The sequence below is a fragment of the Anomalospiza imberbis genome, assembly GCF_031753505.1.
Source record: "Anomalospiza imberbis isolate Cuckoo-Finch-1a 21T00152 chromosome W unlocalized genomic scaffold, ASM3175350v1 scaffold_91, whole genome shotgun sequence".
Lineage (NCBI taxonomy): Eukaryota > Metazoa > Chordata > Aves > Passeriformes > Viduidae > Anomalospiza > Anomalospiza imberbis.
Genome location: NW_027099347.1, coordinates 64,224 through 82,159, shown reverse-complemented (window position 1 = coordinate 82,159; position 17,936 = coordinate 64,224). Strand labels below are relative to the sequence as shown.

Here is a 17,936-nt window from a genome sequence, read left to right as displayed (position 1 = left end):
CTACTTCTACTATAATATCTAAACTTTTGTGATTTCTTGTTCGTCCTGCAAAGTTGGTAAATTGTTCCATGGATCAGGTTCAAAGCCACAGGGGTCTGTGGCTGCATTCCAGGGTCTCAAATGCTTTTTACCTGGGCCTGGAACATCCAAGAGTGTCCAAGGGACATTCTGGGTTCCGACACAGGCCCCTTCTGGATCTGACGTAGGCACAGCCCTCTGACGTGGTGATGGCTCTCCTGCGTTTGGCCCCATTGTGTGACAGGTATGGGGCCCACGTGCCCACAAGTCTCAGGGCTCAGCGGCACTTCACCCTGTACAGCCTGTCCCAGGTGTCTGACAAACAGAGAATTCCAGAGCCCTGGCCCCTGCCAGCCCCCCAGCATGCTGCCATGCTCCCTCCCTGCTCCTCAGGGGCCAGTCCCCATAGGGCTGGGCTGCCTGTGTGCTGCCAGTGAGGGGCAGTGGGCAGAGGCAGGGCTGGCAGCCAGCTCAGCTCCCTGCTGCCGCCTAGGCCATGGTGCTGTGTCCCAGACTCCTCTGAGACAGAGCTCTGACCCCACAGAGCTGCTTTGACCATGTGGAAGAGCATCATGTGCTCGCCCAGGACTGCAGAGTTGGCCATGCTCATACTCCTTGATGTGCTGGCCAACTGGCCAAAGCACAGCATGTGCACCTCCAATGAGGACCACACGGCTGTCCTTGCCCTGGCTTTGAGTTTCTGCAACTGGCCTTTGCTCACCCCAAGCTCACCTCTCCATCAGCTCTCCATCCTCCCTCCCCCACGGCATCTCCCTGCCTCAGGCACTGGGCTGAAACCTGGCCTCGGGGCAGCTTCAGGGCCACCAGGCCTGGTGCTCCCCCTGCGTCTTCTCCAGGCCTCTCCCTCCCACGCTCGGGCCTTGCCACATGGACACCTCAGCACTGAGCACTGTCTCGGGCTGCTCTGTCCTTTGCAGGCAACTGTGGTGATGTGGAAGATCCTCCAGGTGCCCTTTGTCCCACATGTAGTGACTGTGTATTTCCCCCACCTCTTTGTGCACCTGCTCTTCCAAATACTCTTCAGCACGTTGGATGTGCCAGAGGCGGTCGATACCTTCTGGAAGGGATGCCAGCAGCAACATGGCCTTGCCACCAACCCCAACAGGTGCTCCATGCCAGTCCTCCTGTCCCTGCCACGTGCCCAGGGCAGGAGCCAGTGCTCCCAGCGTGACCTGGGCTTTCCTCTGTGCACAGCTTTGCAGAGCAGACCCTGAAGGCCCTGCTCTGCTGACTGCACTATGAGGATGTGGTGATGGAAGTGGAAGACAAGCATGGCTGGGACACACTGCTCTGCGCTGACACCCACCACTATGCTGTGGGCGTGCTGGCCAGGTGAGACCCCCTGCTCCCCAACTGCCCCCAGCATGTGTGCCCTGTGCCCGAGGTGCCCCACACAGTCCCCATGGTCATGGGCCAGAAGGCCTTGTCACCAAGGGATGGCCAAGGAGACTGCAAAAGGCTGGGAGAGGAGTGTGCCCAAGAGCGGCAACCTCCCAGAGGGCCCAGCTCCCCCTTGCAGGGTGGTGGAGAAAGGCCAGAGCTCTGTGAGTCAGTCCTGGGAGAGGTTTGCCCCTGCTGGCTCAGGGGTTTGGTTCCTATTTCCTCCTGTCAGAGAAATGCACCATGCACCCGAAGCCCTGTGTTCCACGATTGCATTCTACCTGCTCGGGCTGCTCAGCAAAGACACGCCATCCTGCGATTTGGCCGCCATGGCGTTCCTTGTGGAGGTGAGCCCGAAGGCCAGCGCTGCCTTGCGGAGCTGTCTCCCGGCTATCTGCCCTCTCGTGGCCGCAGTGCCTGGGACGGAGCCCGCACCCTGTGCTGCTGCCTGGGCCCGGCCCTGTGCGGTTCTGGGCTCCTGCCGGCCGGCTCCCCCGTCACCGGCCTGTGTCTTTCAGATCCTGGAGTGCCTGAACTTGAGTGAATGCCGTGACAGCGTCCTGGAGGTCATGTCAAAGAACCTGCAGAGCGAGTGCAGGGAGAGGCGTCGCTTTGCACTCAGAGGCCTCGTGGTGCTCGGCACCAGTGTCTCGGTGAGAAGAGGGCAGCGGTTGAAGCCGTGCTGCCAGCGTGGGGCTGGGGAAGGCAGTCACTTTGGCTTGGCTGGCCTTTGGGCACCGAGGCAGCTGCTGCCAGCTCTCCTGCCTCCCACTCCAGCTGCCCGAGTGCTTTGGCACAGGCCTTTGGCCTCTGGGCCCTGTGGCAGCAGGATGCTGTTTCACACACTTGTGTTCCACACAGGCCGTGAGAATGTGGAGCCTGCATGAAAGGCTTGTGGAGCTCCTGCAGGAAAATGACAGCGACATACTCAGGATGACCATAATTCTCCTCAGTGGTTTGCTCCTGTGCAATGGCGCCCTGATAACCAGCGCCTTTGCCCTGCAGCTGACTGAGGCGCTCCTGCCACTCTTTGACAACATAAGGCTCTGCGCCTCCAGCCACAGCCAACGGGTGCTACCAGCACACTTTGTGCCCTGTGCATTTACAGGCCTGTGCCCAGGTGGGCCTGAAGCAGCCAATGCTGAGGTCTTTCTTCCTTCCTTTCATACAGGATGATAGCCAGGTGCAATTGCGCTCCATGTTTGTCTTCCGAGAGATGCTGGATTTTTTACCGGAAGGGGAAAAAAAAGGCCCTGAAGGCACACATGCGCCAGAGCCTACTCCCACTCTGCTTCCACTGCCATGATGAGAACCAGGGAGTGGCACAGATGAGGACTTAGCAGCTGCCGCTGGCCCCTGGCAGGGGGCTCGGCTGCCTCCTGCCCTGGTGCCTGACAGGTTGCAGCCTTGTCCTGGCCTTGGCACAGGGACCTGTGTGGGTCCTGTGTCCTCAGCTGTGCTTCCATCTCCGGGTGTCTGCTGCTCTCCAGGCCTCCCGGGAAACGCTGCGTTGTTCAGCCAGGTTCCTGCACAGGAAGGATCTCCAGTGGATGCTGCAGGTGGATCAGACCTGGAGGTTCGGCGAGAGCCTGGTAAGGCCGGCCTGCAAGCCCCAGCCTTAGGCTGGAGAAGCCCCCGACTGCGCTGCTCAGTGCGTGTGGCTGGCAGCTGCGCCCCTGCCCAGTGCTGCAGCCAAGGGCGGCAGCCTGCGCCCCACACACCGCTCCCTTCCCTGGGCTGCAGGGGCTCTTCTCCAGGCTCCTGTGGGCCCGAGCCGGGGCCAATGGAGCCCCGGCCCAGCTGGGCTGTGGGGCCAGGCGGCGCTGCGGCTCCCTGGATAGCAGCCGGCCTGGTGCCCCCTCCAGAGCCCAGTGCCAGTGGCTGCTGGCCATCTGGCAGGGCTGTGCGGGCAGGGGAGGCCAGTGCTGGCCGCATGGAGCGCCTGGCTGAGGGGCTGAGCTTGCACCAACTGCACCCTCCTGGTGCTCTCTCCAGCTGGCAGAGGACAGGAGCCGGGCGGTCGAGCACCTGCGCCACGCCCTGCAGCACCTGGAGAGCCCGCAGCAGTCCCTGCGACAGGCGGCCATCAGGTTAATGGGTGAGCCGCGAGCCCGGGCTCCCCTTCCCTGCCCGCCCCACCATAGCTCGGCTCCAGCCCCGGCTGCTGCCCCTGCAGTGCCATCTGGGCCCGGTGCCGTGAAGCCCCGCCTGGCCTCGGCACTGCTGCCGCCCTCTCGCAGCTATGCCCTTAGGCGGCAGCGTGCGGCAAGGGCCCAGCCCGAGCCCTGCAGGGCCAGGAGGGCGTGGTCACAGGGCTGGCAGCGCCGCTGGCTGGGAGCTGTGCCGCTGGCGCCGTGACAGGCTCTGTGTTCCCAGGGGTGGCCGGGTGGCACCTTGGGGGCACAAGCGGCAGCTCCGGCACATCTGTCAGGGTGAGTGAGGGCAGTTGCTAAGAAAATTTAGCAACTTGATACTCTCCTGTCTTACTGCTTCTTCTTCTGTCCCTGCAATTAGCAAATCATCTACATACTGTACTAGAGTTGTTCTTTCCCCCAGTGTATAATCCTTCAGGATTTGTTCTAAGGCTTGTCCAAACAGATTAGGGGACTCAGTAAATCCTTGTGGGAGCACGGTCCACCTCAGTTGTTGTTTTCTGTAGGTGTCCGGATCTTCCCATTCGAAGGCAATATAATCTCTACAATTTTCCTTGAGGGGGCAAGCCCAAAAGGCATCCTTCAGATCTATTACGCTATACCAATGATTTTCTGGGTCCAGTTGGCTTAAAAGTGTATAGGGGTTGGCAACTACAGGGAATCTTTCAATAGTTCTCTTATTTATTTCTCTCAGATCATGCACCAATTGGTAACGGCCATTGGGTTTCTTCACTGGTAAAATGGGGGTGTTAAAGAGGGACATACAAGGTTCAAGCAACCCCTGCTTTAAAAGCCAATCTATCTCCGTTTTTAATCCCCATCTCCCTTCGTTAGATAAGGGATACTGTTTGATCCTCACGGGGATCTCGGGGTTCCTAATGGTTACCTCAAAAGGTTCAATATCCAACCTTCCCACTGTGTCAGGGGTATACCAAACTTCAGGATTTATTTTTGCTTCATCAATAGCCCTTAAGGGGCACAACTTGACGCTCAGTTTATTTTCTATTATGTCTACCCCAATTCCTAATTCTATCATTAAATCTCGTCCCAAAAGGTTGTAATCCGCCTCTGGAACCAATAGAAATGAGCCAATTCCTACCTTCCAGTGAGTTTCAAGAAAAATATCTTTTATTACAGGTACTCCAAAGGGCTCTCCCTTAGCCCCAGCTACCTGCACCGTGTCAGATGATATTCTGCACCCTCGGGGGAGGGTTTGGACAGTTGATCTCTCGGCCCCAGAGTACACAAGGAACTCATATTCTTGTTGCTGGGGACTGTCGGAACCCAGAATGTCCCTTGGACACTCTTGGATGTTCTGGGCCCAGGTCAAAAGCATTCGAGACCCTGGAATGCAGCCACAGACCCCTGTGGCTTTGAACCTGATCCATGGAACAATTTACCAACTTTGCAGGAAGAACAAGAAATCACAAAAGTTTAGATACTGTAGTGTCACAAAGTGAGAGGAAGAGTTTTTGAGTGCTGTACAGGGGGGTTTTAGGCCTTGTACAGAGGGGTCTAAGTTTTGTACATGTGGGTCAGAAGTTCTAAGATGGAGGGACTTGGGAGGGCCCCGTCCTTTTTCCTTCTTCTTCCTAACCTCCATGTTCTTGGTGATGTTGGCACTCACAGATTGGTTTAGAGTAGAAAGTCACTGTTCAATATAGGTGATGGGCATTGGGGAAAAACCATAAACATCTAATACGTAATATATGATATAAAAGAGGGCACCAGCCCCCTGGGTGTCGGAGTGTGCCCTTGCCTGACTGCTGAACGGACCGCAGCAGCTCAGGAAGAAATCTTTTAGATAACATACAATAAACTACCTTGAGACCGGACGACTGAAGACTACTGAGTCTTTCTTTGGAGACACGGGTTGGAGGAGAGACTTTCCCACCTTTCCGGCTCACCCCAACCAGGGGGTGAGTTCCTATAGGGGACCTTACTTAATTTTTACCAGGGGCTCCGTTCTTTCCTTTGGCCCCAGCAAATAGAGCCCTTGACCCCCCTAGTCCTCATGGAATTGTTTTTCATCAGCTATCCTTTGTCGACATTCCCGTTTCATATGACCTCTCCTCCCACAGTAAAAACAAGTTACTCCCCTCCCTTCCTTCTTTCTTTCAATATTCTCATTCCGTCTCAGGATTTGTCTGTCTCCTCGCGTAGCCGCTCCCCTTTGGGTCGGGAATGGGGCAGTTTTCTGTCCTTCTCGGACCGCAGCTACCATCATCCTGGCTTGTTTCTTATGGGTCTCGTCCTCTCTCCTCACATAAACCTTTTGTGCCTCTCGCAATAATTCTTCCAGGCCTCTTTCTTGCCAGTCCTCCAACTTTTCCAGCTTTTTTCTAATGTCTACCCATGAGTTTGCCATGAACTGGATCTTTAGTAGGGCCTCCCCTACTGGAGTGTCGGGATCTACTCCTGAGTATAATTGAAAGGTCTTCCTCAGTCTTTCTAACCACTCTGTGGGGTCCTCTTTTTTTTTCTGTTGTTCACGGAAAGCCTTTTGGGTATTCTGTCCTTGAGGGACAGCTTTCCGTATCCCCTGTATGATGATGTTTCGTAAATCTGCCATGTGAGTTCTATGTTGAGGATCCTGATTATTCCAGTCAGGACGTTGCATGGGCCACTTGGTATCAGCAAGGGGGCCTTTTATGATGCTCATCATCCCATATTCTCATTCCCACTTCCCTGATCATTGTCCTCTCTTCTGAAGTAAATAAGATACCTAAAATGGATTGTATCTCATCACATGTATAAATATTGGGGCCTAAGAATTGATCCAACCTCTCAGCAACCCCAAGGGGATCCTCTAAAAGGTGCCCCATCTCCTTCTTGAATTCTCTTACATCTCCCGAGTTTAAGGGTACAGACACATATCCGACCCCTAGAATCTGGGCAGGTTGTCCTGGTTGGCCTGCGTTAGGATTAGGAACCATGCCCATCCCTGCCTCCTGAAGTGGGAATAATCCCATCTCCTCCTGCCTCTTTCTGACCTGACTTCTGGTTGTCCGCCGGTTGTCTCCTTTGAGCTCGATATTCTGGGCCTCTCCCTCCGAGTCATCTGGTATCGGGGCGGATGGTTCAGGAGTGGGTAAGGGTGGGTAAAGGTTTCGGGGTGGGGAGTGAGGAGGAGAAGGAGGTGGGGGAGGTTGTGGAGGGGGTGACGGTATGTAGGGCGGAGGAGTGGAGTCAGGTAGGTCTGGATCCTCTTTTGATCTTTTCTTCTTCTCCCTAGTACTGAGTGCAAATAGTCTAGTGCGGGTCTCTCCGACTATCCAAAGGGAGGCATATTCACTCTCTTCTAGGTTAAAGGGTTCTTTAGAATTTACATAAATATTTAGAGCCTGGCATATCCAGTCTTTTAATGAACCAAAAACTGGCCAGTACAGGTGATGTCCCCTTATTTGCTTCCCCCCCCAAACTTCCATACAGTAATGTATCATTTTTACCTTATCTTTTCCTTTCCGAGACGGGAAGGCATCCCAATGTTTGATCATTAATCCTAAGGGGCTATCTGGAGGGATTTGGGGAAGCTTTACAGGGGTTCCCCCACCCATGGGACCAGAGGGCTTGCTTTTCCTCTGTCCCATCTTCCGGAGTGTCCTCACACACACACCTCAACGCTTCCCCCAATTCATGGCCCAGCCTGTCGCCAGGTGTGGGAATCGCACTACTATGAGGTCCACACTCGCCTCGTCTCACGGAGATGTCTCACTCGTCACACTCCAGGATCCCAACCCCGACCGAGCAGTCCCCTGCTTCTTTTAAGCCGGGGCCTCGGAAGTCCCAAGGGACTGCCGAGATATACTTACACAATCCTCTGTCTTCACCCGGAACTTCGTGCACAAAGATTAAGGGGTTGCCGGCTATTCTTTGCTTGCCATTGAATTTGGGTTTTACGGTAAGGGTTTCGGAAGAAAAATTCCTACGCGGGGCTTGTTGCTAAAGCAGCAGCGAGGGCGCCTCCCCATAAGAAGTTTCCAGCAGATGGCCCTTATCCAAGTCACGGCACCAAAATTGTTGTAAGTTAGGGTAAATAATTTGTCCGATCCTTTAGAGGTTGATTAGAAAATTTATTGATTACAGCAAGCAATGACAAGCAAACAGCGCTGGGTGTAGCCGGGGAGTCAGTGCTCCGCCAACAGCTCACACCATTTCCCTTTTCCCACGGTCCTTTATTCCCTCTCTTCTTCCGCATTTGTGGCTTTTCCGGGAGTACTCTGCACGTGCGCTTCCAGTTGCTAGGGGGTCGCCTTCTGCTCTCTGGTCATTGTCTGGATGAAGGCTCTCCTCCTCTTCCTCATTAGGGGTTTATGACCCTGTAACGATCTTTCCATATATGGTTACACACCTCCTGACCCTAGTTGTACAATCAACTTAAGGAGTCAGCGTGTCCTCTAGTTTCTATGTTGCGGTTTCCTGTTATTCACAAAAGCCTCCTCCTTTGTTTGAGTTCTTCTTTAATGATGAACAAAGAGGCTTCTCTTACCTGTTACGCAGTGTTTCGGACTTGATTCTTAAGAGATACCAGCTTTCCCAGTGAGTTGGTGTGGTTCTTCCCCCGCATTGTGGTAATTTGATTCTCGGGATTGTACGGTTTTGTTTGTGGAGATTTTAGGATTTTGTTTGCAACAATTGTAGCATTTTATTCAGAAGAGCTACAGTATGGTGATTTATGTTTAACTGTGGTAGAACAAATTAGAGGAATTCCAGGAATTGTTCCCCCCCACAGCAACTTAAGCCCTGACTCTCAGGAATTTGAGATAAGGAGGGGGAGATCTGTGTTTGTGAGCATATCAGAGTTTTTGCTGTAACAGGTACAGCCTTTTGCAGGGCAACAAAGTAAGTGTCGGTAGAAACAATGCTTTAATTAGATTGTGCAGGAAGAGAACTGGAAAAGACTGAGATTTTGTGAAAGGGAGTTTTTGGTGCATTGAAAGGCTGGCACCTTGCGTTAGTATGATTGCAATACAGAGTTTGTGAAAGGGGCTGGTATTGCTGTTCTATGCCCCAAGTGTAAAATGAAGGTTCCTGATCAAGCCGATTCAGAAGCTAAGATCTTAAAGCTTATGTGTGGAGGATCGCATCTGATACCTGCCACTTGGAGGTCTGTGTGTGAGAAAAACTGAGAAAAGACTGTGAGGCTTAGGTGGAAACAAAATACTATAAGGAATGAGAACTAACCAGAGCAAATAAGGTGAGGTCTTGTATGCTGATATGTTTTCCACCTTAAAGAATCAGCCAGAATGGCAGAGTAACTGTGCGTTCAGAGTTCCCTCTGACCCATTGGTGTTAGCTCTTGAAAAAGAAAACAGAACAAAGAGAAGGCAAATCAAACGTGTTGTTCAGCATGCCACATAAGGCAGCAATGTATGAAATCAGACAAAGCTTATCATCCTGAAACACAGAAACATACATGATTTGTAAAAGGCTCCTCCTAAGGTAAAGGAGGATGAGGAGGACCTCCCCAAAAGGGAAGAGGACTCAGGCTCCAAAGGTATACCCACTCGAACCCATCCCCCTCCTGGCAGTTCAATCTCATCCAGAACTAGGAAGTAACAGACCCCTCTGTGAGAGGCAGTGGGACCAGGAGAAAAGAAAGGGTGGAATTTTGGTTGATACAAGGGCCATATATTCAGTTTTAAATAAAGCTTTAGTGGGAATAACTGGCCAGTCTGAGAAGGCATACTTTTGTAAACCTTTATAGTAACAATGGGGTATTTACAAGTTTTTGTATATACCCAACTCGCTAAACATTCTAGAATGAAGAGGTTACTCTGGAGGTAAATGATCAAAGGTACATAGAGGTATTACATTTAACATTAACAGCTAATAAAAATTAGGGGGAAATTAGTGAAGAGCTATTAGGACAAGTATTTTCAGGGGTATGGGCATCTGATGTACCAGGGAGGGCAAAGAACGCCCCCCCTATAGTAATCAAGCTTAAGGAAGGGACACAACCAGTGGGAATTAAGAAGTGGCCCCTGAAAAAGATAGGGAAGAAAGCAGCCCAATAATTGATCGTACAGGATTGAGGGCTGTCAATTAGATAACAAAGGATTTATATCCTGTGGTAGCAAATCCATATACCTTACTAACTTGTTTAACACCTGAACTAACCTGGTTTACTGTTTTAGATCTGAAAGATGCTTTCTTTTGCCTCCCTATCCATGAAGCCAGCCAGAAAATTTTTGCATTTGAATAGAAAAGCCCTAAAAGCAGGCACAAAAACTAGCTCACTTGGTCCATGTGCCGCAAGGCTTCAAAATTCCCCACTCTGTTTGGAGAACAACTTGCAAAGATCCAGAGTCCTGGGAAACTCCACAGGAAGAAGGAAGAAGCCTTTCAAATTTCCTAGAACTCCAAAGATACAGAGTATTAAAGAAAAAGACACAGGCATGGCAGGGTGGTGCCAGCTGTGGGTTTATAATTACAGACTGTTTGCCAGATAGAGATCTCCAGTGAACAAAGAAAGCCACACGGGCCTTTCACCAGCTAAAGAGTGCCTCATGTCAGCTCCAGCTTTGGGACTTCCACATGTAAGTAAACTATTCTTTCTATTCTCCCATGTGGATCAGGACTTGAATTCATACCGGAGGGCAGTTGCTTGCTTTTCCAAGTAACTAGATGCAATGCCAAAGGATGGCCAGGTTGCCTCAGAGCTGTAGCAGCAGTCGTGCTGAATATACGAGAAGCATGCAAATTTACCCTGGGGCAGAAATTGACTGTACAAGTGTCCCACACAGTGTCCGCAGTACTGGAAGTAAAGGGCGGCCACTGGCTCTCACCACAAAGGTTCCTGAAGCACCAGGCCATCATGGTACAAGATGATATAGGGAGTGGTAACTAACATTGTCAATCCATCTTCTTTTCTCAGTGGAAATCAAAGAGAAGCAGTACACCATGATTGCCTGGAGACTACTGAAGCTACTTACTCCAGCCATCCAGACTTAAGGGACACTCCTTTGGATGATGCAGAGACCTGGTTCACTGACAGGAGTTGAACCAAGTTGCCAGTGGAAAGCGACATGCTGGATATGCAGTCACTACCAGAGAGGTAATAGAATCTGCACCCTTACCAACAGGCACCTCTGCACAGAAGGCCAAGATTATTGCACTGCCCTGTGCCTTAGAAATGGCAAAAGGAAGGAGAAGAAACATTTATATAGAGTCTACATATGCATTCGGAGTTTTGCACGCACATGGAGCTGTCAAGAGAGAGGAGACTGCTGACTTCACAAGGAAAGAATATCAAACATGCACAAGAGATAATCCGGCTGCTGGAAGTATGCATATTAAAGCACACGAGAGAGTGAGCTCAGAATTAGGAAAAAAGAAATGAGCTGGTGGATAGAGAGGCAAAGAAAGCAGCAAAAGGTGAGGCAATTATGGACAGATTTGCCTTAAAGCTAAGCCAGAATATAATAATAATACTAATCAAAAGGGACATATAACCAAGAGGGGTGGCCTACCATTGAAGGGGAGATGGTAATCCCTCCCCATTTGTGTGGTCACTAGTAAGGGAGAAGCACCAGAAAACACACTGGGCCCTAACTACTTAAAAGCTTTTATAAAGTGTGGCTCCTTTCCCAGAATGACCAAGGCTGCCAGTGTTAGAGAGTGCATCGAAATGAAGTGTTGACTTTTAAGTGTTAGTTTTCACGGGATTTTTACACATATTTGATTTAAAGGATCATTACCAGGAATTTATATGCCACAATCACTCAGGTGAACTGACAGTGTGATCCTTGCCTCCAGACAAACCCCAAGAATCCCCCCAGACAAAACTTGATCAGATTGGGAGGGGCCATGGATCTGGACAGCAGTGGTAAATTGGCTTTTCAAAACCCCCATGGAAAGGGGGGTGTCAGTATTCATGAGTATTGGCAAATACATATTCAGGGTGGCCAGAAGCATTCCCCACCAGAACTATCAAGGTGACCAGAGTAAATAATACTGCTTTTAGAGTTCCAGTCACAATATTCCCAGACAAATGATCACATTTTATTTCTGAAATAGTGCAAGAGACCTATATAGAGGCTTTAAGTAGACAGGTCAAAGAAAATTAAAAGACATGTGACTGGAACTCAGAGCAGGGAGCTAAGTGAAGTATACGTTAAGTCTCTTACAGAAAAGACTTTGGAACCACAGTGGGAAAGACCATTCCAGATGCTTCTCACCACCTACACCGCAATCAAGGTTAAGAAGCAGAATGCCTGGATCCACCACGCTTGAATGAAACAGGCCCCAGAAGCCACTTGGAAATTGATACAAAGAGACAATGAACTGTGACTAAAACTTTTTCAGGCAAAATGAGTGTATTGCGGGGGGGAAGGGGGTAGTTTGTAATTTTATTTATAGAATTGTTTTGTGTATGATTGTAATTGATGCTGAATAGCCTTAGTCCCAGATTCTTATCAGTACACTAGATCTATGAGAGAGCTGGCCACTGCAGCAGGTGGACTGGCAAACTTAAAACAACCCCTAGTTATCCCTAAAAGGCCAGGGTCCAAGAAATCAGCTGCTGGAGGCCGAGCACAGAAAAGAAGAAGAACTGGCAGCTCAGGAAGCAGCCCTGCAAGCAGAGCGAAAGAAAAAGAAAAAACGGTAAAGGTTTAGCGAAAAAAATGTAGTTGCTATCACTTGTGAATTGTATTTAACAGTTTGGGAAAGAAAGTTCATATGCAAAGATGAGAAAAAGTGTTTATTATTTTCAAGTACTTTTGGACACTATGTCGCATTTTATCTCTTTGCCTGTTGCCAGAGAAAAAATTTAAAATAACGTGTCTTTAGCATTCAGTTTTATACAAGCACAGTTTTGGATGCCAGCAGCAGCAGCTTTGATCATACAGGAAGAGGTGAAAGTAATTTTCCAACTGAAATTTGAAGGATTGTCTAGGATAATGCGATTGATTCTGAGAGAAAGTTCCAATCCTGGTGGACTATGGTAAATTTGCTGATTATATAAAGAAATCTCAGAAGCATCTGTGGCCTGTGATCCTGTTTCTAATGTGGCCACCACCTTTGTACTTACTGTATGCAATGCCACTGTTTAAATCATGAAAAATGGTGCTCTACCCTTCAGAACATAAGGTATGGGCACGAAAGGTAAACGAAAAGTGGCAAACAGTAAACTTGGAATCTTGTGGTACTAGGATAAAGCAATACTATTAATGTGTACTATTAATATTAATACTATCAGTGTCAAGATGTGTGTCATGACACTGAACAAAGTATCTGTCACTGAGATTCATCCTGTCACTGATCAGAAAACTGTGCTTGTATATGCTAGTAAAGGCTGTGTATGCTTGAGGACTCCTTGTGCTATTGTAATTGTGCCTAGTAGGTCCAATATACATAGTAAAGCATTAAGGGACACTTATTAATGTAAAGATTTGCATTAAGTAAAAGAATTTACTTACCATCAGAGAAGGGGGAGAATGAGACACAGTAAAAATTTAACAGGGTAGAAATCCATTTGGATTTAGGTGAAATGTGCCTCTTTGAGCTTGCAAACATAAGTAAAATATGCTGTTTAGTCTGGTAACTGCAACACTAGCAAAACTGCCCCAGCTAAGGAGAAAGAATGCAAATTTCCAAGCTAAAGAGATAAGAGATAAGAAAGACTCCTCAGACCTTGAAACAGACAGCGCAGAGTGACCCAGGAGTTCTCTCTGTACTTTCTAACAAAAACTGAGTACAAGTGTAACTAGCTGTAAGTGTAACGTGAAATCAGAAGAATGAATATGCATGAACCGATTGTGAAATTCTATGAATATGTAAATTAACTAGAGTAATAAAAAAGGATCGGGAGTTTTCAGGGGCATGCATGTCCTTTGAAGGGAAAAGATCCCTCACATGCGTCCAGCGCTGAATAAACATACTGTCCCTACAAATCTTTATAGGAATTGTGGGGTCTTGATTTTTCACCGCAATTCACCCCCAGCTCCCCAAAACCCCTCAACCTCCCCTTTCCCCAGTTTCCCCCAGCACTTCCAAATCCTCCAGGCCCCCTGGCCCTGTAGCCTCCTGAAAATCCCACCAGTGCACCCTGGGATGCCCTGAGCCTCCTCTCCACCTCCAAACACATGGAGCCAGTCATCCAGCCATGCAGCTGCAAGGCTGAGGGGGCTGCAGGGGCCGTTTTGGGGGTGCAGCTGCTGCCAGCCTCCCCTGAAAAGGCTGAAGCCCCACAGGTCTTTGGTCAGGATGCCCTGGCCAGCTCCCACCCGAAGACCACCAGCATGTCCCCTCAGGCCATAGCCGTGTGTGAGTGGCATTGGGGGGGGGGGGGGGGGGGGCGGGAAATAAGGGTTTGTTTGAGGTCAGGGAATGTGATATGGGGCTTGGGGGGACTTTGAGGAAGTTATGGGCAGCTGGGGTGGGGTCTTTGGGGGAGTTATGGGCAGATGTGGGGTTGATACAGGGGTTGGGAGGTCTCTGGGGCGTTTCTAGGGGCTGACAGGAAGGTTTGGGGTAGCTCTGTCGATGTTCCAGAAGTCTGGGGGATGTGACACGGGAGTTGGGGCTTTAAATCTGCCCTGGGTGAAGAACTTAATATTTGTAATCCTGTTAGAAATGAACAGGATTTTAGACACAATTAAATGGGGACAAAGTCTTCAAAGCAAGAGGAAACTGTTTGCCGCTATTGGACACGAAATGAGTACACAGAAGCTTGGTGAATTCAAGAGAGAAAAAGAGTTAATTTTATTTCTGACTTTGCAATATATAGAATTCTAAAAGTGACAGTGGATTGGAGGATGAAATTGTCACTTCTCTAACCACACTGGTCAAGCTAACAGTCTATTAATTTTCTCCTCCCACAAAGAAGAATGTAAAGCAATCATTATTTACATGAACAGTGCGTGAGAACTTTAGTAGAAATACGTAAACATTATCAGAAGGCTAAAGCAGTTTTATGAGAACTTTAAAACTTTTAAAAGAACTATAAAAGAAAACTTAACACTTTTAAAAATGAGGGCAACAACTGTTCATTCATACCGATTCAGCCGAGCTGAATTTGCGTGTCCCTCCCGAGAGCCGAATACACACACCTTCCAACAAACTGGAAAATTTTCAGGCATTTCCCGGCTGGGGCAGTCCCTGTCCCTTTCCCATTGGGTGGGTACTGGGGCACTTCCATTCTCTCTTGACCGCCTGCTTTTCTGTCTACTCCCCTCTCATCTGAATTCCTTTTTAGTCAGGGCTTCAACCCCGCTCCTCTCCAGCAACACCCAACAAACCAACCAGAACATATCCAAACCACAAACAACAACACATAGAACCAACAACTTTCATTCTTTAGCTTAATAACCTTTTGGCTTCAGCAAAATATCACCTCATCTCTCACAATCCTATAAAGTCTTTGTTCTTCTTCTCTAAGTTCAGGAGTTTAGCGTGACCTTGGCTGAGGAGCAGTCCATGTCAATTAGTAAAGCTTACTTAAAAATATCAATTGATTTAGCTAGTTTAAATGATCATGGATCGTGTGTTTTATAGAGGGCATGTAATGAGGGGGACATGGATGGGCGGATCGGGAAGTCACGAGTACCTCCCAAGTAGCTCAGCCAAGGGGGAAAGGGAATGAGGAGAAAATGCAGCCGGGAAAGGAGAAAAGAAAGCTAATTGATCCAAGTGATTGAGAGACCCCGTTGAACACACGCCTGATGCACTTTCTCCCTTTGTTCCAGTCAAGGGACTTTTACGGGACTCCTCTGTCTCCTTTGTGGACACCGATTTACTAAAATAGGAATATTGATCTAATATTGATATCCAACTGAGACGGACAAAAAGGTCTCTAACAGTTTAAAGTTAGAAAGTGAATGTTTATTGCAACAGCCGGGCAGCACATGGGATAACTCCCTAATGCGCACTGCAAAAATCACAGGTATTACAAAGCCCTTTTATTTACAGAAGTCTTGAATACACAAAATATGAATGCATATTCATATCCCTGTCACTTCCTCTGCTCTGCCTCGTATGCTAATTGGCAAAAAGGCTATTAAGCATGCGCAGTTTTGTTCCCTGAAATGAGTCGGGGGTCCATTTTGGGGAGGGGCCTCCAAAATGAAGAAGTAAAATAAGTCTTCCTCATTCTGACCTTTCTACCTTTCCCATGTATACGTGACAAAGGAACCCTTGTAGTTTTCCTGTGTTCAATGGATTCTTCAAGTATGGGAAGTCTGCAACTGGTTTTGTGTCCCTGAAATTTGTTTATCATATTCTGGTTTTCATGATGTTATAAACGCCAATCACTTGGTTTTTAAAATTTTAAAAGTTTAATAATAATAAAATGGTTATAAAAATAGTAATACAATTAGAGTAATGAAAATTTAGAGCTAGGACAATTACAAGACAATAAAAAGCAAAGAATTACGGACGTCCGGATGCTCTCGGGCACTTAAGCCCCATAAGCATGCCTTGTGAACAAAGGAATAATCTTTAAAAGCAATAGCCTGTTGCATATTCATACATCTCATACATGATGCATAAATTCCTTGCAAATTAAGAACTTTTCTGGTTTTTGTCAACTTCTTCCCCTTAATCCTGGTGGTTCCATAAAGACGGAGAGAAGGTGGAAGAATGTTTGTCTTTTCCGATAAGGAGGCAGTAATTCTTTATGGGCCCCCATCATTGTCATCTCTGTGTGAAGAGTTTCTTCATTATCTCATCTCTTGCTTGAGTTAGTAAAAAAAACCCCACATACATAGGTTCTATTTTAACTACAAAACTACATTTACCATACTATTAAAATGTTAATACAGCACTTCTAATCAATATAACATAATACATATAGTATTCAATTTAATATTTGCGAAAAGCCAATCATAAAATATGCATTTTTCACATTAGGGTGATGGGTTGTGGGGGTTTTTTGTTTTGGTATTGGGTTTTTCATTTGTTGGTTAGTGTTTTTGGGTTTTTTTTGGTTTTTGTTTTTTTTTTTTTTTTTTTTTAATTAACTCACCTGTCAGCTCTGGGCAGAGCTCTGTAACTGTGTCTGACACTTGTCTGTGGCACTGTGCAGGTGGCCAGGGGGACCTTCCCCGAGCTGTCTGCAGAGGAATCCACATCAGCCCAGGCCGGGCTGGTCGGTGGCCGGTCAGTTCCATTGGCTGGACACGGCTCTGGACACTTCCCTTGGAGCGATTCCAGGGAGGGAATGCTGGGGCTGTCACACATGAGGTGTCACAGACAGGGGAACGCTGGGGCTGTCACCGCTGGGGTGTCACAGACAGGGGAACGCTGGGGCTGCCCCGCTCCTGCCCTGTCCCCAGCAGCTCTGCCAGCACCTCGAGGGGACACAAAGGCTGATCCAAAGAGTGAGAATTGCAGAAGGGGCTGAGCTGGGAGGGACCCATTGGGATCATCAAGTCCAGCCCCCGGCCCTGCACAGACAACCCAACAATCGCAGCCCATGCAGCCCTGGGAATGGGGTCCAAAGGTTCCTGGAGCTCCGACAGCCTCGGGGCTGTGCCCATTCCCTGGGGAGCCTGGGCAGTGTCTGACCCTCCTCTGGGGGAAGAAGCTTTTGCTGATCTCCAGCCCAGCCCAGCCCTGGCCCAGCTCCAGCCGTTCCCTTGGGTCCTGTCCCTGCTTTCCTGGGCAGAGATCAGAGCTTGCCCAGAGAAGCTGTGGCTGCCCCTGGATCCCTGGCAGTGTCCAAGGCCAGTTTGGACAGGGCTTGGAGCAGCCTGGGATAGTGGAAGGGGGTATGGAACGAGATGAACTTGAAGGTCTCTTCCAAGCCAAGCCCTTCTGTGATTTTGGGGGAGATGCTGAAGCTCTGTCTCGGCTTTATCTCACCCAGTGTCTGGACCCAGCAGCAGCCATGGGTGGGATCATCTCCTCCTCCCTCTCCCTGTTGCTGGAACTCACTCAATGGCAGCAACTGAATAATGTCCCTCACGGGAAAGTGAGTGCCAGAAAGGAGCGTTGCTCCTTGGTGAACCACAATGTCCTTGGACTTCAGCAGAGCATTGAAATGGGCCCCCTCGAGCACCTCAGCACCACTGAAATCTCCTCTTACTGGACTCGACCCAGGAGATCTCCCAGTGCAACTGCAGAGAAGTCGCTGTCAGGAGGAGGGACGTGTATCAAAGGCTGATGTAGATCAAAACAAGCTCTGGCACCATTCCACATTTTTGTTTGTCACTGGGAAATAAATACAGATGTCCCTATGCCACAATCTCAGTCCCCCCAGGGTTCCTGTGTTTGGTTTTATCCCCTGGTATGGAGACACAGGAGCTCTCCCAGCTGGATAGGGTGTCAAGAATCCCTTCCTGAGCTTGACACCCTTGGAGACGGTGGACAAGGAGGTTCCTTGCTGCAGGAGACTGTGTGGGTTTTGGAAACAGACCAGAC

At 48.9% G+C, this 17,936-nt stretch overlaps 1 protein-coding gene and 1 long non-coding RNA gene across 2 annotated transcripts; both read left to right on the top strand.

The window, feature by feature from the left end:
* Positions 1–412: 412 nt before the first annotated feature.
* LOC137465634 (uncharacterized) lies at positions 413–10,526 on the top strand. Its single transcript, XM_068177706.1, has 7 exons — positions 413–1,144; positions 1,652–1,766; positions 1,938–2,072; positions 2,281–2,565; positions 2,910–3,011; positions 3,415–3,517; positions 10,450–10,526. Exons 1-7 carry the CDS (start codon positions 576–578, stop codon positions 10,524–10,526), a joined length of 1,386 nt encoding a protein of 461 aa, XP_068033807.1. The 5' UTR covers positions 413–575.
* A 5,964-nt stretch (positions 10,527–16,490) lies between these two features.
* Positions 16,491–17,765, top strand: LOC137465628 (uncharacterized). Its single transcript, XR_010994736.1, has 2 exons — positions 16,491–16,894; positions 17,616–17,765. It is a non-coding gene; the product is annotated as an uncharacterized lncRNA (long non-coding RNA).
* The last annotated feature ends 171 nt before the right edge of the window (positions 17,766–17,936 follow it).